This window comes from Chiloscyllium punctatum, chromosome 49 (genome assembly GCF_047496795.1).
Source record: "Chiloscyllium punctatum isolate Juve2018m chromosome 49, sChiPun1.3, whole genome shotgun sequence".
Taxonomy (NCBI): Eukaryota; Metazoa; Chordata; class Chondrichthyes; order Orectolobiformes; family Hemiscylliidae; genus Chiloscyllium; species Chiloscyllium punctatum.
Window position 1 is genome coordinate 19,597,963 of NC_092787.1, and position 24,140 is coordinate 19,622,102.

At 39.6% G+C, this 24,140-nt stretch overlaps 1 protein-coding gene across 5 annotated transcripts in view; it reads right to left on the reverse strand.

Annotated features, from left to right (window-relative positions):
• The window catches only part of fubp3 (far upstream element (FUSE) binding protein 3), a 108,077-nt gene extending 93,982 nt beyond the window's left edge, over positions 1–14,095 (reverse strand). For all 5 annotated transcript variants that reach the window (XM_072565732.1, XM_072565735.1, XM_072565733.1 and 2 more), the window contains exon 1: positions 13,954–14,095. In XM_072565732.1, the coding sequence (XP_072421833.1) occupies positions 13,954–14,064 (111 nt within the window). In that variant the 5' untranslated portion in view covers positions 14,065–14,095. The remainder of the gene's footprint in view (positions 1–13,953) is intronic.
• Between the last annotated feature and the right edge of the window lie 10,045 nt (positions 14,096–24,140).

Sequence of the window (24,140 nt, forward strand, 5' to 3'; positions counted from 1 at the left end):
TTGTGATCTCCCTCAACAGTCAGTAGTTAAATGGCTAGACTGGTTGAGAAAGGAATGTTTGATGAGCATAATATGCTATGTTTCAAACAGTGTTATGGGATCTGTATTCCTGACGATGAAAATGGTCAGGGATTCACCTCAAAAAATGATCTGACCCTGATATGCAGGATCTAACCCCCCCAGCCTTGTAATGGCAAGCAGCAACCGGAGACAAACTGCAAAAACAAAAAATGTAGCAAATAGTAAACTTCATATCTTCTGCTTATCAAAAAAGCATTTTCAGATAATTTCAACATAATAACTTTTCACTTCACATTTTTAAGCTATATCACAGCCTTGATCAGAAGCTCATAATTATGGAGTTCCTATATTGCATACTAGGGATCTCAAAACAGTAAATATTAGAAACATGACAGCTTTGATACAATATCTTCCAATAAATATGCAGGGCAAAACAAAATACAGAACTTGTGTCAATAACAAATTGCACTTATTTCACCTTTAACACAGTGACCTCTGAAGTTACTCTGAAGAAGCAAGGATAACAGAAGATATAAGGTAAGGGGTGATTAAAAATTTGGTTTAAAGATTGTTTTTTTTTAATTAGTTTTATAGCAAAATAGAGGGGGTTAACAGCATGACTGTCATCGCTAGAACATCGCAACAGCAGCATGCCACTGAACTCCTCAAACTTGTTCTGCCATTCAGTTTAACACTAGCAGATCTAGACTTCAACTTCACTGAGTGCACCTGCCTTGATTTTGTAATCTTGTCCATCAATCACAGTTTCAAAAAAAGTTTTCAACTGATCAAGATTAACAGCTTGCGAAAAATTTCCAGATTTTTTTGCTACCTTTTGTATGGACAGTGGTATGATGCATTCAGTGAGGGAATACTGTATTACAACTCGCAGCAATTAAAAACAGGAATGGTCAAAGCCTGGATGGTCTTATAGCCCAACAGGAACTAACAACTTCAAGTGCTGGACAACTGGGATCAAATGAGTATAAATACTAGATAGCAATGTGAATAGCCAAGCATCACTTGGTATGCGACTACATCCTGCCAAGAGTTTTTGAAAAACTGGATTTTATCAAGGATAAAGAATAAGAGAACATGGACGGGAGTAACTAAGCCACAAAATGTGGAAAAAACAAAATGGCACCATGGAAAGTCAGCCAGCCAAAGCAAAACAAGACAACAACAGGGTGTAGCAGCTGTATTTTCAGCCACCATCCTGTTATTCCAAAAGTATCCTTATAAATAGTGCAAGTATTTGTTGCAATCCATTAAACAGCTTCACAATAGTAGAAGCAACATAAGATTCAAAAATGACACTCTGAAGGAGGCAGTCAGATATCCACACAACCCAAACTTTAAATTTATGTATAATTTTCAAAACACTATGAAAATTCTAAATGCTCTTTTAGCAAATTGCCATCTAACAATTATGAGAGAGGCATCATCTAGCAGAGGAGTGGAACTTGTAAATTAATTAAGCACCCATCAGGAAACCTCAAATTATAAATCTCCAAGCCAGTTTGGAGTTTCTAAAATGTCACTACATTGTTTAATGGCAGAAAGACTGCAGCAAGTTTCCCTTGTCTGTACTTATACAAGAAACAATAGGGCACACCGACACCAAATAAAAAAAATCATAACAGGCAATGGTTAAATTGGTGAAAATCCATAAGAACAGAGAATGTTCCTAGCTCAAAAGATATGTTTGACAATATCAATAGCACATAATTTCTCTGCATTTTCTCCAGAAAAATCTCCCTTTGTCTCTTTAATCTATATTCCATGCCCATTTAAAAGATTTTCCTCGACCAATCTTCTTAATTTTCACTTCCCAATACTTGTCTTTGCCCTTCTGCAGCTTGAACCAAAGAAAAACCAAACCATTTTCATAGATTAGAGTCACAGGGTTGTACGGCACTAAAACAGACCTTTCGGTCCCACTCATCCATGCCAACTAGACATCCTGAATTAATCTAGTTCCATTTGCCAGCATATGGACCCATTTCCCTCTGAACTCTTCTTATTCACATACCTAGCCAGATGTCCTTTAAATGTTACAATTGTTCCAGTCTGCACCACTGCATGCATGCACCACCGTCCACATGAAAAGGTTGCCCCTTAGATTTAAAAGGAACCATTCTCCTCTCACCTTAAATCTCTGCCCTCTAATTTTGGACTCCCCTACTGTGGGGAGAAGACTGTCTATTTATCCCTATTCTATAAGGACACCCCTCAGCCTCCAACACTTCAGAGGAAAAAGCCTCAGTCTATTCAGACTCATGTAGCTCAAACCCTCCAATCATGGCAACATCCTTGTAAATCTTTTCTGAACACTTTCAAGTTTCACAACTTCCTTCCTATATCTGGGAGACCAGAATTGAACACTGTATCCAAACAATGACCCAACTAATGTTGTGGCAACACAGGACATGGCTTCCCAATGCTTATACTCAATGCACTGGCATTCCAAACACCCTCTTCACTATCCTGCCTACCTGCTACTCCACTTTCAAGGAACTATGAACCTGCACTCCAGAGTGTCTTTGTTCACCAACACTCCCCAGGGCCTTACCGTTGAATGCATAGGTCCTGCCCTAAGTTGCCTTTCCAAAATTCAGCATCTCACATTTATCTAAATTAAACTCCATCTGCCACCCCTTGGCCCATTTTTCAAGATCCTGTTGTACTGAGGTACTTTCTCCACTGTCCATGACACCACCAATTTAGGTGCCATCTGCCATTTTACTAACCATATCTCCCATGTTCAGATCCAAATCATTTGCATAAATGACAAAGGTATGAATAAACAAATTTCCACAAAGGCAGATTGACCTGTGGTGTTTTATGAAAAAACTAAAATATTGAGTAAAACAGGATTACCAACGCTAATAAAGATACAGAAACATATGACACTTCTGTACCACAATGGATGTGAAACTATTTCAAATAATTACCATGTACAATAGTTTAATTCCTATCAGTATCAGAGTAAATGAAACAGAAAATCAGGATGGAGGAAAACTAAGATTCCTGAAGATCAAAAATGTAACATGCAGAAAGGATTAAAAAAATGGTTTTGAAACCTCGCCACTTGAAAGTGCAAAACCTAGGATTGTTGCTTCCAGTCATCTGCCATTAAACTAACTGTTATTCCCAGTCTTGGGTTATTTCTGATGACAATGTCAAGGAATTCTTCACTGGTACTCAATAAAGAAACCAAGCTCAATATTTTTCTACAGTCAATGTGAGGCCACCAACACAAGAAAGCCATAAATGGCTTCAGCCAGAAACTTAACTTGGCAGTTCAGATTGTAATAATGGATATCTTGACGAACTCCACTTGAGTATTTCAAAAATAATTTAATTCAATAGAGACTGCCGAGTAAAACATTACTGTTAAACATCAACTGAGGGATGGCGTGAAGGATTAAGCAATCATGTCACCTTCAATACTCCAGTCATACCTGACCACAGTTAAGCTGACAAGAATCTGAACTTAAAAGTTTCAGAGATTAAACAGGATACAATGCAAACAAATTCTTATCAGTTTCAGTGCGTGTGTGTGTGTGTGTGTGTGTGTGTGTGTGTGTGTGCGTGCGTGTGCGTGTGCGTGTGAGAGAGAGAGAGAGAGAGAGAGAGAGAGAGAGAGAGAGAGAGAGAGAGAGGGAGAGAGAGAGAGAGAGAGAGAGAGAGAGAAAACCAAGTTCTGCAAAAAAAAATTAACAATTCCATTTACACATTGGTATTTATAGCAAATAATTGAACCAGTGTTAATTTCACTGTTCTAAAGCAACTTAATCTAAATGCTAATGTTAAAATTTGACCAAGACCACAGAGTCATAGAGATGTCTCCAATGATTCCACATCACCTCAATTTCAAGGTCACTTGAATGGAGGAAAGGCCAGTCTTCTTGACTTGAAGCTGGGAGAGTGTTAGAGCACTCCAGTACATTCAGTATATGACCAGGAAGTGGGCTCATGCTGTTGAAAGCAAAAAGGAAAACATTGATTCCACAGCATCAATATCCCACAACATAGGAAGAAAAATCACTGAAAATAACCTGTGTTCTAAAAATGGAAATTAAAAGTTAGCAAACAGTAAAAATGTTAAGTGGAAACATCATCAACAACAGGAAGCTCTTTCGGGTTAAAATCATAACATCAGATCAGATTACAGCTTTATAACCATTTAATGGCTTTCTATGATTTGCCATAATACACTGGCAGCCAAAAGGAGAGCTTTTGCTTTGTATTCCTAATTCGTATGCTGGCATGTATGATTTGCTCCCCTCCTTTCAATTGAAAGGGAAGATTTCTGGAGAGGACAAAGTTTCACTGCTACCTCTAGTAAAACATCCAAGTAGGCAACTACTCTGCAGAACAGTCAACAGGAGCATTCATAGGCTATTGGCCCAGGAGGCAACACAGTCTTCAGTCCTGAATCAGTAATTTAATGTCCATCTGGATCAGTGTAAACTAAGTAAGTTGCACAACTTTGGGGTTTCTTGTTTTATCTCAGCAAGCCATTTGGTTAAAGGTACTACTAAAACCAATCGTTACGGGATCTTATTTAGAGTGAAACATTTTAAATATACTTCCAAACACTAAATGTCTCATAGTTTCAATAAAAAATTCATTACAACAGAACCTCAATTATCCAAACAACACAGGTGAGGAATCATTTGTTTGGATAATCGAATGTTGAATAATCAATGTTCCTCTTTACATTGAAAGTAAACCCTCAATTAATGTCCTCTACCTGCATATAGCTAAACACAATTGATACATGAGTTACAGCTGTAACCTACTCCAAGTTAAGGAGATTAAAGTTTATTTTATTTATTAGATTAATAGACAAAGCAAGTAGGAAAAAAGTGTCATAATGTGTTGCATAACTGATGGGAAGAAACTTTGAATTATTTTAATTTTGTTAGTAACAGATATTTACCAGGTAATAGTCAAAATCTGCCAGATAATGCAAAATGATATCCACAGCAAAGGAGCTGTGATTGGGATATGATCCTTTTTAGTAAGAATATTTGAGAAAATATATGTACTCTACAAATATACACATTTTAAAGCTTTAACCACCAAAAGGATACTAAAATTGAATTATAAAATGCATAAACCATTTGTAGTTATAACTTGATTCCCAAAGGAGATTATGGCCCTGATGTCACTTGTATATTTACAGCTTGCAATATTCTAGGAAGATCACGAGGTAGATTTGTCTTGATCCAGTTAAGTACAAAGAGAATATTGGAGCTAATTATCCCTTACTACAGAATGTGTCCTACAGCAGCAGCTCTTTAGCTTGTCAAGTGAGCTGAATTTTGAATCTACTAAGACAATACGGTTTTATTTTGTCATTTGTACGAGTGAGATTTGACAACTTCTCAGGACAATGCTTCATTTCTGCCTCGGAGATCTGGTTTTAAGCTGTTCTGTGTAGAAGGTCTGAGCTGATCACTTCTTACAATGGCTGCCTCGATGACATCAAACTAATCGAAACGCAATGTTTCCACATAGAAATTGAGATAAATGTTCATGCCTGCTGTTGCATTAGGGTCAGTGCACTGATGGGACACAATAGTGGGAACTTTACTCATTCAAAAGGGTTTAGAAAACCACCATAACTTTTCTACGACACAGATCAAAAAGAGGTTGTATTATTTTGTCAATTCCCAGTTTATATCTAGTTCATCTAAAAGCATTTAATCAGTGCAGCATCTAAAGGTAAAATTAAAGAGTCACCTAAACAAATCGTAGTATTGGAAAATTCAGATAGATTCTTTGTCCAACACAGAGGTCACAACATTTAGCTCGTACAGCTATAAACACAGTTCAAGAGCACTCATTACTTCGTAAACTTCCCAATCCTAAAGCATTTACAGCCAGCCTGTCCATCTGGGAACTGGCAAATATTTATCAGAAAGAATCCTCATTCCCGATCAGATGTCTGCCAAGTCAGTGATCATTAATATGCAGCCAGATGGTCAATGATCACTAGTGCCACAAACATATCAGATTAGATTAGCCTGGATCATTCTCTTCATTATCTAAGATTCTGTAAAGAGACTGCACAAGATCTTGAATTTCAGAGTCATGTCTCTGGCAGAACATCACCAAATGTTTCATTTCAAGGCAGAAAGGTGTAGTGATAGTGTCACTAGATTAACGATCCAGTACCTAAATCTAATCTTCTGGGGACATAGGCATGAATTCTACAATGGCAGATGGTGCAATATGAATTCAATGAAATCTGGAGTTACGTAGCCTAATGACTACAATTAACTGTAGTCAATTGACATAAAAACCGATTTGGTTCTGTAACATTCCTTAGGGAAAGAAATCTATTATTCTGATCTGATCCACTCTACATGTGACTCTGGACCCACAGCAATGTGGCTGACTCTGTACTCTGAAATGATCCTGGAAGCCACTCAGTTGTATCGAACCGTTACAAAGTCTAAGTGCAATGGAATCAAATCGATCACGTAGCATCAAACTAGGCACTGGAATCGACAAGAGCAAACTGTCAACTGCAAAGTCTTGCTTAACAACACCTGGGCAGCATAGGTAAAAACTGGAAGAGCAGGCCCCCAACTAGTCAAACATCAGCCTGACACGGTCAATCTCAAGAGTAGCACATTTTAGATGATGTCCCAGACATCATCATCGTTCATGTGGAATGTTTGGTCTTATTGCTAAGATAAGTCCACCAAAGCAGGCTGCAGGGTGATACGCAGTGGAGAATGAGGTGCCCTGGATGACCTCAACAGTAATCCAAAATCAATGTCCTTCCTCAAGTCATGAATCAGTACAGGTCCACGCTGAGTACCATTCAAGGTGGCAAAGGCAAGAACATAATCTTGTCTTTGGGGGACTTCAATGACCATCACTAAGATGGCTCAATAACACGATCACAGACCAAACTGGCAGAGGCCCAGGAGTTCCTACATTGAAGCTATTCATGTGGTGAGGAAGCTAACAATTACTTTCTCATCCTCAATCTGTCACAAAAGCTTTTGTCCATGACAATACTGGTAGGTGTGACCACTGCAGAGTGTGGCATTATCACTGTGCTAAATGGGATACACTTCAAACAGATCTAGTCAGTAAAAAAAACTGGACATTCATGAGGTACTTTTGCCATCAGCAGAGCAGAATTGTATTCAACCACAATCTGTAACGCATTGATCTAGTACATTCGCCACTCCAGCAGTCCCATCAAGGAGATTAAACCGGGAGAAATGAAGGGTGCAGAAGGACAAGCCAGATGCAGCACCTAGCATACCAAAAAGCAAGCATTAACCTGGTGAAGCTATAAGACAGAACTATCCTAACCTCTGAGTTCCAGCCATATCCAGTAATGAATGATGGTGGATAATTAAACGACCAGCAAAAGATGCAGTATCCACAAATATCCTCATCCTCAATGCTAGGTGAACACAGCATATCAGTACAAAATGGAAGGTTGAAGTATTTGTATCCATCTTCAGTCAAAACTGCCAAATTATTGATACACCTTCAGCCTCCTCACAAAGCCCCCAGCATCACAAATGTCAACCTTCAGCCAGTTTGGTTGACACTGCATGATATTAAGAAACAGCAAAGTTAACTGACTCCTGTAAAGAGTATAGGACTTAATAGCAGTTCCTCCAGAACAAGCTGTGCCCCAAGCTAAGCTGTTCCAGTACAACTCCAACACTGGCACCTACATGACAATATGGAAAACTGCCTACACATGTCCTATGTACCAAAAGCAGGACAAATCCAACCTGAACAAAGTTCACCCCTGTCGTCCACTTTCTGTTACCACTAAAGTGATGGAAGGGAATGTCAGAGAGATAAAACAGCACTTTCAAGGAATAATCTGCTGCCTAATACTCAATGTTGGGTCCACCAAGGCTCCTGACCTCACTACTGTCTCGTCCAAACAGGGGCAAAACAGCTGAACTCCAGAGGTGAGGCAAGAGTGACTGGTCTTAATATTAAGGCAGCATTTGACCACAAGACTGGCAGCTCACCATCATCTTTTTCAAGGCAATTAGTAGCAGACAACAAATGTTGGGTTTTTTTCTCCTGTGAGCGGATGAAAGCAAATTAGAATTATTTTTCCTCCACAGTTATAATGCAGAGTTGGAATCCTCTAGAGAAACAGCATAAGTTATTTGAAGTACTTGCAAGTAAATGACCAAAATATTTAAAAATCAAATAAACCCTTCTTGTGGAAATACATTTAACATTGAAATCTTAATTTGTCAGGGAGACAATTCAAGGCATAGGAAGAAATCAAAAAACACTGTAGAGCCTGAGAACTATGCAAACCTCCTTACGTCAAGGCCTCCTCATTGGAACACAATAAAACTCTTCGAGAGGATACTGCACTCTATCTTCAAATCCCATACCTTACTATTACGAGTGAAGACTAAGGTGGGGAAAATCCACCGTCATAACAGCAAAGATACAAACAACCATCCCAATGGATTTAGCAAATTGTTACTGCGAAATACACATGATGCAGGCATAAGTTAAAGTATCTTATGATCCGAATTCACATCTGTGGAACCTGCTCCGATTCAAATACATTAGAAATGTTCCAGATTTAGCTAATATTAGATTAGCTAAGCTACCACTTTAGCGGTGTCCTAGCGCTGAAAAGAAAGGAAGAAACAATAAGTTCCCTGCAATAAGAATAGAAAGGGGCTAGAAACTCTCACCAGCACCTGTTAATATAAACAGAGCTACTGTTTCAGATCAAATGCTGCCTGATTTGTGGAGTCTTTCCAGCCTTTCTTGGTTCTTATTTCAGAATTCCAGCCTATGCAGTATTTTGTGTTTGAATAAAGAGGCTCCTGCAGTTACTCTGTGGAAAATCTGAGCATGTGGACACCAACATGTACTGAACCCTGGACACAGCAGTTACATACCTAACAATGGAATGAGCTGTCAACACTCTCTGCTGAGGCCCACACACAAACTTTGCTAATTTGGATAAACTATGATTGCATATTCAGCACTGAAACAGAGCCTGGTGTTGTATCAGTATCATCAGGAAAGGAAGAGAAAGTAGATATGGAAAAAGATAATGCATCCAATATCAAAGCCTGTAAAGATTTTTAATGGTAGAAATTATACACACACTGATGTGCATAGAAACATCGTGGAAACAGAATACTGACTGATATTTGACCATTCCATCAAATTATAATTGTAGGACAACATTTGCATCAAACTATACAGTACACACAGAAAGCATGTCAACATAATTGTCAAAAACAAGTTAAAAGAAAGAATTATGTTACAGCAGATGTACACAAGGTCAAACAGTGATTACATCAAAATAATGTAATCTTAAATTAGACATTGAATTCATGAAAAAAACTGCTGATGCTGGAAATCACAAAATCAAATTGCTGGAAAAACCCACCTGGCAGTATCTGTGGAGGGGAGGCAGAATTAATGTTTTGGTTCTGAAGAAGGTACATTAATGCTGCTTTTTCTCCACAGAAGCTGCTAGACCTGCTGAGATTATCCAGCAATTGCTGATTTTGTTTCTGAATTCATAACATGTTCAGTACTTGCTCAGCAGACGGATTCTTTAGAATTCTTCCTCCCCCACCAAAACCTCAGGGTGTTCAGTCATTGGATACATTTAAGACTGACAGGTCTTTTAGCCTCTAAGGAAATCAAGAAATATGGGTATAGATAAGAAAGTGGAGGTACGGTTGAAGATCACCTGCGATCTAAAAAAAGTGGTGGAGGCAGTTCATGAGACCACATTGCCTACTCCTGCTTCTAGTTCCTACATTGTGTCCACAAGGAAATACAATTTTCCCTAATTTGACTAGTGGAGGAACATAACTCCAGAATCTACAAACCAGAGATAATTCTGATATTCAAAGCACAAAACTAATAATACATTGATACATCACGTGGTTCTAAGTACGCAGAAAATAGTGCTGTAGTTAGTGGAGCATTATGACTACAGACTATGTCAGGGTTGGATCTGCGGCGAACATTTTAAGATGCACAATATTACAGCAAACTATGTAAGTGTAGGCCCGAAATCAAATCATAGTATTTCAAGTCATAGATAAAGAAACAGCATAATACACTACTGCCCTTTTGTAAAAGTTTGCCTGTATTTGCTGATTAAGCTTAGTGACAACATTGAAAACACAATAAAACACCAGTAGTGGCTGGACCAACATGCACTGAAACAACCTGTTTATGTCTGGTTTGGTTAATGAAGCAAAAATAAAACTATACTCTTCAAGGTCTCTGCCAAGTCCAGCTCTAATTCACAAAGCTGTTCCATTTCACACCAGTAAGCCAAACCGGATCAATCCCTAATCAAGCACAGATCAAGAGCATCCAACTATGAATGACGAATGTTAATGCATTATGAACCATGAAGCATGCAAAAGCAATTGTTATCATTGTACCAAATACAGATACTGCTGGAGAAACTGAACAGGTCTGACAGTATCTGTGGAGAAAGAGTCACACCAGACTCTCCACAGATGCTATCAGACCTGCTAAATCTCTCCAAAGTTGTGTTTTTCAGATTGCCAGCATCCCCAATATTTTGCATACAGTGATGATTTAAAAGCAAGTCCTCAAGACTCACATAAGAGAACTTGTACGGATTTTACTGATACAATGTATCTGCAAGGAATACACAAAATTACAAAAAACTAAAAATGGATATTACAAAAGGTGATTAAAAGGCAGTGATTCACACGCAGTGAGGGAAGGTCAGATCACATTGGACACATTTAAAGCATGGTCTTTTTGAGCTGAAAAATAACAGTTTATGGTTACTGCAAATACCTATTTGGTGGGTTGAAGTAATGCTAAACAAGACAGAAATTGCTGGATAAGCTCAGGTGGTCTAGTAGTATCTGTGGACAGAAATCAAAGCTAACATTTCAGGTTGAGTCACCCTCCCTCAGAATTGGGGCCATGAAAGGGTCACTCGACACAAAATGGTAACACTGATTTCTCTCCACAGATGATGCAAGATCTGCTGAGCTTATCCAACAATTCCTGTTTTATTTCCAAACACATTGTTGTTATTCATGAAAACCACAACTTTTTAGTGGGCAACTAAGGATGGGAAATAAATACTGCTCCAGTCAGTGATACTCACATCTCACAAATGTACAAGTACTAAATTTATTCAACTCAATTTCAGGACACTGCAATCAGTTGGTTTGAAAAATATATCTTGTATATAGCATGTAATGCTTTCTCATTTGGAGTTGCTGCATAACCAATATCGCATTGTGACTACTGACCAGAAACTGAATTGGACCAGGCACTCAAACATTCTAACTACCTCAGGTGAAAGACTTGGAATTCTACCATGAGTACGTTACCTCTGGTCTTCCCAAAGCCTGCTCACCAACTAGAGACAAGTCAGGAGTGAAATGCATTACTATACCTGCCTGGATGCGTGCAGCTGCAACACAAGACATCTGACATCATCCAGGGCAAAGCAGCTGCTTGATTGCCACCCCATCCACCACCTTTAACAATAACTCTCGTCACCACCAACACACACTAGCAGCAGTGTGTATCATTTACAAAATGCACAGAATAACTTACCTAGACTCCACCGACAGCACCTTTCAAACCTGCAATCTTGAACACCTAGAAGAACAGTGGCAGCAGATGGACGGAAACACCACCACTTGCAAATTTCCTTCCAAGTCTCACAGCATTATAACTTGGAACTATATTGCTGTTTCTTTATTGTTGCAAAGTCAAATTCCTGGAATTCTCTCCCTAACAGAACTATGAGAAAGTGAGGACTGCAGATGCTGGAGATCAGAGCTTAAAAATGTGTTGCTGGAAAAGCGCAGCAGGTCAGGCAGCATCAAAGGAGAAGGAGAATCAACATTTCAGACATAAGCCCTTCTAACAGAACTGTGGACAACCCTAATTTTACGTTGTCTGTGGCAGTTCAAGACGACATCGCACCATCTCCTAAAGGACAAATAGATTTGGGTAATAAATGCTGGCTTAGCCAGCAATGCTCATATCGTAAATGAATTAAATAATAGAATAAATCACAACTTTTCTGAAGCATTAGCTTTCAAGCTCATCCCTTATCTCCAAGAGAACAACAGGATTCTGCTGGGTGGTCCCTTAGGTTTCCATCGTGATCTCTATTTGATAAATTCCTGGTGTTACTTCTATTGTTACACAAATTATGATGGCACTGCCTTTCTTTCGGTATCAAAGTTTGTTTTTAGAGTTGAGGTAGACCTTTCAAAAATGAATAATGCCATTATCCTGTAACAATTAGGAGGAATCTTATTATGGTAAATCTTTCAACCAAAGCATCTGTAATCTTGTGGCCAGGAATGGAGAATTTTAGCTAAAAGTCTGGATAGGATGGGGTAGCTTTCTTTGGAATGGAAGAAGCTAATAAAGAGTTGATGTGCATAAAATTACATAGGAGTTGAGTTACAGTAGAAAGTAAACATCCTATTAAACTTATCCGAATAGTCAATCAACAAGATGTACAGATTTGAAAGCAATGGATATGATTATGGGAGAAGAGAGTAAACCTCGTCTTCCAGAAAGATTAGGGAGCCTGGAGTTCTATCTGGTAAGGCTTCCTTCCTCTACTTCCCCCTCTCATTTTAAAAAATACTTCAACATATACTTAAGATGCTATAACTTGGACGATTGTAGAACAAAAGATTGGAAGAGATTTAATGAGGTAGTTCTTTTTTGAGACAGGACAAAGATGAGGTAGATGGGCTCTGTCATGAAACAATGAAAAATATAACAAAACTAGACTGTCTGACATACATTCGGAAACATATCTGCCACTGGAGATCAAGGAATGGTGCTACTGGTTTACATTTCTTTATTACAGAAAAATCAAGTTCATCTTATAATAAGAAACACAGCTTACCCATACATCATGTCAAAACCAAAGATTTGCCATATATGTAAGTCTACTCATTAAGAGATGCTAATTTTATGTGACAAATGCACTAAACATTTCGTGAGAGATTCCACTAATTTTATATTAACTTGTGCATCCCCAATGTAAACTGCACAGTATACATGATCCTGAATTCCTCTTGTACCAGTGTCAAAAAAACTCAGTTGAATTATGTACTGCAAAACATTAAGATTCAAAACATTTTCCTTCCCTACACCATAAGACTCAATGTATTAATATTCTATGTTTGTTTCATCAACTTTACAAAAGATTTCAACATATTAGGAAACCATATACTTTGAAATTAGTAACTCCAAGTGAAATTAAGGCAATTTTAAGAAGCTTGCACAATCAAAAGTGAGACAGACTGGGCCATGGACAGAAGGTCAAGTTCAACAGCATGGAAAGTAATGTTTCCAGTTCAAGTACAACCACAGCAAAAATATCATTTTATGTAGAGGTATATATACATGGTATGAAGTACTTTATTCGAGTTCAAGGAGATCAAAAACGAGGACACCTGTAACATTGCCAGTAGCACAGGGTATGTTAATAAAAACCCATCTGAAGTTTGAAACTCTTAAACATCTGGAAGCAGGATCCTGGCAGTCCTGCGCAGTGGATTTAATGTCCTGATGTGGAAGGTTAGACCTCACAGTGTGGCAACCTTAGGGAGTTGAACCAGTGGAATAGGAGCAAGAGTGAAGCTAATAGTTGATGCCAAACTGGAATTAGGATGGATTAGGATATCTGCTGCACCTGAAGCTGACTGTTGGGCCCTGGACACATGTGTCTTGCCCCCTGCCAAAAGGGGGGGGGGGGGGGTGTACTGGGGGCTGCAAATGGAGGCGGTTCCGGCCCGCCACAAGAGGTTTCTCCTGAAGCCACCGCCGCTTCCACCCCCGCCTGGAACCGAGGAAAGCCCGGGACGGTCGTGCAGGAGAGGGGGGTTTCTCTTTTACCTGCCGCGCCCTCTGCAGCGCATCCGCGAAAGCTTCTACTTTGGGTCCGGGCGAGTGTCCGGCGTTCAGGCCGAGCGCCGCCGGGGTGAGAATGCTGCCATATTCCGCCATTCCCGTCTCTGAGAGAGAGCATACTGGGAAAGGGAAACGGAAACTGCGTCACTACAAAGGCCGCGCTCACCTCTCGCGAGATTTCCGCGCTGCCACCTCAGATAGAGCGCTTTCGTTATGATGTCATTCCCGTCAGCCGATGCGCCCCTCACCTATTTCCGGAGAGTCCTTTCCTCCCTCAACTTGTATCAATTATCATTGATAATCATAAATATGATAATCTTCAATAATCTACATACTGAGCTTTCTTTTTCCACCAAAAATAAACATATTCGAGGAAAAATTAAAAAATTGTGAATAACAACACAACACAAACATATAATGGACAACGAATGAAAATAGAAAACAATTGAATATTTCTTACACATTATTATATAACTGGGATCTGAAAGAGGTGTTCAAAATCATGAAAAGATTTGATAGATTAGCTAAATAAAAACTGTTTACACTTGGAAAGGGTCAAAAATCAGAAGATACAGAATTAAAGTACATGGTAGACATAATGACTGAATGGCCTTCTTCAGTGTGGTGATAATCAATGATAAATTTCAAAAATTCAAGCAAATATATCATTGAATAGGATTAAATTCAACAATAAGACTGCCAGCAATGGTCTTACTAAAAACAAAGGCACATCAATCTTTCAAGGTAAAATTAGGAAAATAATAGATAAGCATAATTTTCTTCCCTCTTTCCAAAGGTGTTGCCTTGGTTATTGGAGTGGAGCCCTATGTACAAACGCAGCCCTCAGTTCTTAGCCCACCTTTATGTTCTTTTATATGTCAACCTAGTTTGCATGTTTCCACAGCTTAACTATATTTAATTTCATATTACATGGTGATGAAAATATTAAAATGAGTGACAAAAATTTTATCCATGAGCTAGCTTTGGTGGAGTGGCTTAAAGATAAGAAAATGACAAAGTATTTAGGGAAGATGTTAGAAGGGTTACGTCATAGAAAGTTGAAATCATTATCACCAATGGTAGAGAACACAAAAGGAGGCAGAATTGGAGGAACACAGTGGTCTCAGAGTGTTGCAGAGCTGCAGGAAATTCTGGAAATTAAAAGGAGTGTGAACAGAAGGCTAAGTATAATGGCATTAAGTTGTTGGTGAATAGAAGCCACAGCAGGTGAACAAGCACAGGGGAAATTAATGAATGGGGTTTCATGATAGTTAGCACACATGCAGTGATAGAACATAGAACATAGAATATAGAAAAGTACAGCATAGAACAGGCCCTTTGGCTCATGATGTTGTGCCAAGATTTAATCCTAATGTAAAATATAGTAACTTAACCTACGCACCCCTCAACTCACTGCTATCCATTGCATGTCCAGCAGTCACTTAAATGTCCCCACTGACTCTGCTTCAACCATCACAGCTGGCAACGCGTTCCATGCATTCGCTACTCAGATGAGCTGAAACTCTGACTCAAACAGGATGGCATGGTAATAGACAATATGGCCTGACGTTGTGGCCAGAGAGGGATGTAATTCATTTCTGGAAAATAGAGAATTAGCTGGCAACAGAAGGAAAAGGTTATCATCCCACCAATATTTAATTGAAGCTTCATAGGAGGCTCCCAAGCACTGAGGATGTCACCTAGACAAGGGACGAAATGTTTGCAAGACAAATTCCCAGCTCGGCGAACAGAACCACAACGAGCACCCGAGCTACAAATCTTCTCCCAAACTTTGAATTGGAGGAAATTCCAGCTCATGAGGACATAGAGTTATAGAGTCATCAAGATGTACAGCATGGAAACAGACCCTTCAGTCCAACTTGTCCATGCCAACCAGATATTTCAACCTAATCTAGTCCATATTCCTCCAAATCTTTCCTTTTCATATACCCATCCAAATGCCTTTTAAATGTTGCAATTGTACTAGCCTCTATCACTTCCTCTGGCAGCTCATTCCATACATGCACCACCCTCTGCATGCAAAAGTTGCCTCTTAGGTCTCTTTTATATCTTTCCCCTCTCACCCTAAACCTTTGGCCTCTAGTTCTGGACTACCCCACCCCAGGGAATAGACTTTGTCTATTTATCATATCCATGTCCCTCATGATTTTATAAACATCTATAAGAACCCCTCAGCCTCTGATGCTCCAGGGAAAACAGCCCAGTCTATTCAACCTCTCTGTTTAGGTCAAATCCTCCAACATGATGTAGGACATTCAATTTGCTGGCAAAACTACAATTACAACTGTCATTTATAAAACACCATTAATGTGGTAAAATGTCTCCAAGATAATTATTAAACAAGATTTGACACCAAGGCGCATGAAAATATATTAAAACAGTTAGAATCATAGAGTCCTACAGCACAGAGACATGGCCCAAACTGGTCAGTGCTAACCAAAATATCCATCCACACCAACCCCATTTCCCTGCATTTGGCCCATATCCTTCTAATCCTTTCTTATCCATGGATTTGTCCAAATGCCTTTTAAATGTTGTTAACATACCCACCTCAACCACTTCCACTTGCAGCTCATTCCATATCTGTACCACCCTCTGTTTAAATAATTGCCCCTCAGATTCCCTTTTATCTTTCTCCTCTAATCTTAAACTGATGCCCTCTGTCTTTGATTTCCCAACCCTGGGAAAAAGACTGAATGCATTCACCCTATCCATGCTTCTCAAGATCTTTTACATCTCTATAAGATCCCCTCTCAGTCTCCTCCACTCTAAAGAGAAATGTCTGAGCTTGTCCAACCTCTCTCTATAACTCAGACCATTGAGGCCAGGAACTAACTTTATTCTGCACTTTTTTCAGTTTAACAACATATTTTCTAATAACAAGGTGACCAAAACTGAACACAATACTCCAAGTGCAACCTCACCAATATCCTGTACAACTGCAGCATAAACTTCCCAGCTTCTATATTCAGTGCCCTGACTGATGAAGGCCAGTTTGCCAAAAGCCTTCTTCACTGCCCTGTCAACCTGTGACTCCACTTTCAGAAAACTATGCACATGAACTCCAAGATCCTTCTATTTCAATACTGTCATTAAGGCCCTACCATTCACCATGACTCTCCTACCTTGATTTGACTTTACAAAATGCAAGACCTCACAATTATCTATATTAAACTCCATTTGCAATTTCTTGCCCACTTTCCCAGCTGATCATGGTCCTGCTGAAATTTCTGATAACCTTCTTCACAGTCCACAATACTGCCTATTTTAGTGTCATCTCCACACTTACTAATCATGCCTTGTACATTCTCATCCAAAGTATTGCTATAGATAACAAACAATAATGGGCCCAGCACCAATCCCTGAGGCACTCCACTAATCACTGGCATCCAGTTCCACAAGTATCCTTCCACTATTACCCTCTGCTTCCTACCATCAAGTCAATTGCATATCCAATTTGGCAGCTCCCCCGGACTCTATGTGATCTAACCTTCCAAAGCTGCTTACCATGTGGAACCTTATCAAAGGCCTTACTGAAATCCATATAGACTATATCTCCCACCTTGCCCTTATCAACCTTCCTGGTCACTTTAGATTAGATTAGATTAGTTTAGATTCCATACAGTGTAGAAACAGGCCCTTCAGCCCAACAAGTCCACACTGACCCTCAGAAGAGTAACCCACCCAGACTCGTTTCCCTACGTTTACCCCTGACTAATACACCTAACACTATGGGAAATTTAGCATGGCCAATTCGCCTAAACTTCACCTAACAAATTTGTGAGGCATGATCTCCAACTTACAATACGCTGACTACTCCAAATCAAACCCCTGTCTTTCCATATGCATATATATCTTACCTCTCAGAATCTTCTCAAGTAACTTACGTACCACAGATGTTTAGCTTACTGGTCTATATTTCCCAGGCTTTTCTTTGCAGTCCTTCTTGAATAATAGTACAACATTCACTACCTTCCAGACTTCTAGCACCTCGCCCATGGCTAATGATGATGCAAAAATATCAGCCAGAGTCCCCACAATTTCTTCTCTAGCCTCTTGCAGAGTTCTTGGATACATCTGGTCAGGACCAAGAGATTCATCCACCTTCATAGGTTCTAATACATCCAACACCTCCTCTACTGCAACATGGGACTGTCCCCAAGATATCACCACTAACTTCCCCAAGTCCCCAAGTTCCCAAGTCTTCAAGTCTTTTTCCATGGTAAACACAGAGGTGAAATATTCATTGAGAACCTCAACTATCGTCTGTGGTTCAACACATACCTATCCACTTTGGTCCCTGAAGGGCCCTATTTTGTCTCTGGTTATTCTTATTCCTCTAATATACTGAAAGTACCTCTTTGGATTCACTCTAATTTTCTCAGCCAAGACTATCTCATGCCCCTTTTCACCCTCCTAATTTCCTTCTTCCATAAGCTCCTATATTCTATACAATATGCATCCTTAAAATCCATTGCTCCAGCATGAATATAACCCCGTGTCATGCGATGCCCAACCTTGTCCACCCAATCTAATACCAGAATTTCCAAATCAAGGGTTTTAAGGAATGCCTTAAAGAAAATAATTCAGGGTTTAGGGTCCAGGTAGCTGAAAGCATGGGCCATTCATGCTGAAGTAATGGATTTGGAGGATGGACACGAGGCCAGAATTAAAGGAACCCTTGGAGAACTGGAGGGCTGAGAATCATCAGTAAGGGTGAGACTATGGATGAAAACAGGGATGAGAATTTTAAAATTGAGACTTTGACAAAGCTGGAGCCAATATACGCTTGTGAGGGTTATGGGAAAGATGCTTTAATGAGGACTAAGATATTAAGGACGGAGATGAGTCCATGACTCAGAATATTATTAGCTATTGAAATGCCATTGTGATTGGAGAGCATATTGGACTCATATTGACTTTGTTTTTCTGTCCATAAATGCTGTCAGACATGCTGAATTTCTCCAGTACTTTCCATTTTCATATAGAAGAATGGAACTTGATGTTAGTTATAGTCTGGGCAGCAATGTTTTAGATGAGCTTACACTTAGGAAGAGTGCAAGGTGGGCGACCAGGTGAAAATAGTGAAGGTTTGAGTTGACAAAATATAGATAAGGATCTCAGTTGCTGAGCTGAGACAGGGATAGAGGCATGACAGAGATGGAAGTAGAGAGAAAGTGAGGGACTGCAGATGCTGGAGAATCAGAATCGACAAGTGTGGCACTGGAAAAGCACAACAGGTCAGACAGGATGAGCTACTTCATTCAGAGGGATAGTTTTAATTGATCAACCTGTTGGTAGATCTCTAAAGTATGGCAATCTTAAAAGTCAAAGTATTACCCATGGACTATATTGGCTTACTGATACATCTGTCTGTATAATAGGCTTTGCTTCCCAACAATGAGATGGGGAGCAGTACAGAGGAGGCTGCCTGTGTGGATAGGTCTATAACCTATAGCATAGGTGTGGGGAGAGGGAAAAACCACGGGTTTTCTCCCCTGAACTGCACAAGAATGTGCTCGGCCTTGGTGTGAGGAGTCCAATCCTGAAGATGGGGCAACAATGGAGAATTTGTTAGGTATCAACCAACCAGGTGAGTGCAGTCCCAATTGGATGACAGTGGAGATGCATTGGAGAAGGATGTGAGACAGTCCAAGAACTTGTGTTCCAAATGTTTCGTCCCCTGTCTAGGTGACATTCTCAGTGCTTGGGAGCCACCTGTGAAGCACTTCTGTGATGTTTCCTCCGGCATTTATAGTGGTTTGTCTCTGCCGCTTCCGGTTGTGCAGTAGAGAAAAACCACTATAAATGCTGGAGGAAACATCACAGAAGCGCTTCCACAGGAGGCTCCCAAGTACTGAGGATGTCACCTAGACAGGGGATGAAGCATTTGCAACACAAATTCCCAGCTCAGCGAACAGAACACAACAAGAGCGCCCGAGCTAAAAATCTTCTCCCAAACGTTGAACAGCCCAAGATTGATAACAAAGACAATCCCAGTCACAGTCACACAGAGGATGTAATGGCTTGATGGTTTGATAAAAACTGTTTCAACACGCTGGCGGGGTCAAATGAGAACCAGCTTGGGAGACAACAAAATGTTTAAGAACATTGTAAAGGAAAAGCATTTTGGAACTGGGTGATCAACTGTGAGGAGAGAGGTTTGATTGTTTAAGGTGAGGGGTGTTGATGGCAGATTTGAAATAAAGAAATATGTGAGGACCAGTGTAGTTATGAGTAACTTGTAGATATCAAAAGAGCAGTAATGGAGGTGAAAGAAGTGGCACTGAGATGGAGATGCTGTCGTCAGTATATAACTGGAAATTGATGTCATGCATTTGAATAATGTCACTGACGGACAGAGTATAGGTAAGGAATAGGGAGGTAACAAGGCTGTAGACACTTATCTGATGCAGGGCTAAGGTGGAAGGTGGGGTGGGAGTTGGAAGTGGATGGGGGGAAAGCATTTAATCCAACCTGATTCTGTTCCATTCTGATGTTGGTAGAGATTTACTCTCCAGCAGAGGCCATAAGTTATTGATCAATAATGAGAAATCAAGTTAATTGTCCCTTCCCTAAACCCTGGAGAGTAAGGCTAATGATAACATCACAATCTTCACTTGCACCAACAATTCTGCTAATAGGAAGAATCTTGAAATCAATAGATGCTATCATTAACTCAAGTTGCTTCCAATGTGTATACATTCAATTCTTTCCATAATATTGGACTATGGCTCTCCATGATACATAAATCTCTGCCTAAAATGCATTGGGATTGATTTTCAACTTGCTGCCCAGGTTATAACCACCTCCACTGTAAATTCTCCACTTTGTTATTGAAACCACTCAATTTTCTTTTCAAATTGTATTGTAGCTATATTGGGAAGTCAATCTGCAATGCCAGCCTAATGCCGGTTTAGCATTGATCCAACACTAATTCAACACTGGTCAAACACCAACCTAATAACAATCAGCCTAATGACAGGCTATACTCGCATTAAACTCGCCTATTCGCAACCTATTGCCAATCTAACACTCAGATGGCAAATGGAACATTCACTCCAATTAGTATGAGATGTTTTATCTAACAATATGCAGAAACATATGAAAATAATTCAAAAAAGATGTTAAGCAAACTCATGTTTCTCTGTCACAAGACGTGGCTTAAAAGATTTGCTAATGATGCTCTCTTTAAAAATACAGTACAGAGCCTGTTGAATCTTATTTATCCCCAGTAGTGCATACTGTTTGTATGAAAAGTAACTGTTCCAGGAGTTAAAACTGTCAATAAACAAATCATGTTTCAATGCACAACAGTTTATAATCTATATGCACCAAAATTAATTAATTTTAACAGAAAACACTTTCAGAAAATTATTAACATCCCATAAGCAGAGTTGGTTTTCATCTATTTACATATTTACATAAAATCTTTGCTAACGTCTTTTATAAACAATTAAGAAATCAAAATTCATTGCCACACAAAGTAATTGAGATAAAAAGCAAAGTTTCATTTTAGGTGAAGTTAGGTAAATGCAAGGAATGAAGGAATAGAAGTAACTGGTGATGAGGTTAAATAAAGAGGACATGAGAGGAGGCGAAAGGACAGCATAAACAGTAGCATGACTTGGGCTGAATGGCCTTTTTCTGTGTTGTGCATATTCTGTGTTATCTGGACAACACTGTTTCCAGGATTATTTTCCAACTTTATGCTTTCCATGAGGAACTTTTCTCACTAGTTAATGGACCAACTCAGATAAACTGCCAAAACGGGTTACAATTGCCACAGGAGGCCATTGGTAAAATCTGCATCTCCTGAATGCTGCTAGATATGGTGATCTGTTTTAACCCTGGGGAAAGCTGGCAGTGGCTGTCATGGTTACAGCCGAGAAATGCTACAGATTTTCACTGCTAACTAGAATAGCACATTGGAAATCAAGCCCACTATTCATGGAATTTTTAATAAAGGTAAAGATTTTAAAATAATCACTCTAAGTCCCTCAATTTACCTGACCTTCCAGACCAAGATTCATAGAATGTATGAGCTATCCTTCTGCACTTAACGAGAATCGCTATTTATTACAAGTAATTAGATGCTGACTGTTGGCAATATCACACACACACACACACACACACACACTTCATTGGTCCCTATTCCCACTCACAGATTACATATGATTGTTAGTTCCTTATGATTCTTAAGCTGGTTAGAACATTGCTACTCAACTATCTTTCTTCAGATACTTCCACCGGTTTGTAATTGACACAAGGTGGCTGGTTCACTTATAAAAGGATGCTTTTTTAATAACGTTTGCTGTACATTTTGTCCTTATCTCTCCTATCCCTCTCTAAATCAATGATTAGATATATTTCTGCCGATGCAATGACGTGTGGAGTGCAGTGACTGGCATACATCCTCTGTAGGGCTCTCACATTTGTTTCAGTACTCATTGATGTCAGCTTTTAAGCCTGAAACCATCTTGAGTAATAACCAAACAAGATGAGGTATAAATGACATTCATACATAAACAGGTCCGTGCCCACATGAGCCCAGGGTCATTCCAGAAGTTCTGTATGAATGAGAGTTTCTCGCCATTTCTTACTGGTATCGTATGTCTGTTACAATTGACGACAAGGTCCTCTAAATGTTTTGAATTCTGAAGCACAGCTACACAAGCTCTTGCTCTGCATTTGGATATGCCAAAATGCCCTTGGTGATTCCATTGAAGAATGTTATTTTGCAATGGTTGAAGAATTGCCAGTTACACATCTATCACCAGCAAACTCTCGATAACAGAAACATGTCCCTGTTTGACATAAGTCTTCAAGGCATGGAGTGGGAAAGGAGATCTAGTGAACTTTGGGTGAAGCTCTTGCATACTCTAATGTAGCTGGGATCTTTCATTTGTTCCTTTTTGATGAAATTAAGTTGGTTTGTTGAGTCTGGCTGAGATTATATGATTGCCCGATGTGCCTCAGCCCCAAAAGTATATTGTTATATCGGAGTACATGGAGCATCTTCTCACATCAGATACTAGCCTTAGAAATGTCGAGTGTCGTGAAAGAATCTTTCGAGTTTGAGGTGAAACCATTGTATGTGAGGAGGCAATTTTTAAAAATATTTTTCTCAACAGGGTGAGGCCCAAAGTGTAAGCCAAAAGTTTCTGACAGTTTCTAAAGCTTCTTTCTCAAAGATAGTATATTGGGTTTTCATATGCATTAATGTCCTTGAGGTTTAATATATGGGCCTTCAATATACTTTGGCTGATACTGAGAAAAAATTATTTAGTGCCTGTGGCTGAGGCATGCGCAGTAGTAATCATGGGATGTGGTAGATTGTAATGAGACTTCAGTCGAAGTCAACATATCCTTAATCCTCTCAAAGGCCACTTGTTACAGTATATGCCATACTTGTGACTTCTTCAAGAGATTTCTCAGGGATTCTATAACTGAGGCAAAATGTGTTAAAGACTTAGCCGATTGATACACCATAGCCAGAAACCATTGCAAATCATATTTATTTATTCATTTTGTGGAATGCAGATGTGGCTGGCTGGCCAGCATTTATTACCCATCCCTAGCTGACCCTTGAGAAGGTAGTGTGAGCTGCCTTCTTGAACTACTGCAGTCCACCTGCTGTGGGTTGACCTACAATGCCCTTAGGGAGGGAATTGCAGGATTTTGAGCCAGTGACAGTGAAGGAACAGCAATATATTTCCAAGTCAGGATGGTGAGTGGGGAACTTGAAGGTGGTGATGTTCCCATGTATCTCATGCCCTTGTCCTTTTAGATGGAAGTGTTCATGGGTTTGGAAGGTGCTGTCTGAGGATCTTTGGTGAATTTCTGCAGTGCAGCTTGTAGATAGTAACACACTGCTGCTGTTGAGCATCAGTGGTGGAGGGACTAAATGCCTATGGATGCAGTGCCAATTAGGTGGGTTGCTTTGTCCTGGATGGTGTCAAGCTTTGGATTTGGGAAGTCACTGACTGACTTTGTTTTCCAGGGATCAGCTTTTATTCCATCCTTCCAACAACATGACTTTGGACTGTAAGACTGCAAGACATAAAAGCATACAGCCTATAGACTCTACTCCTTGTTTCAATGAGATAATGGTGATCTAATAATCTTCAATTCCAATTTCCTGCCTTTTC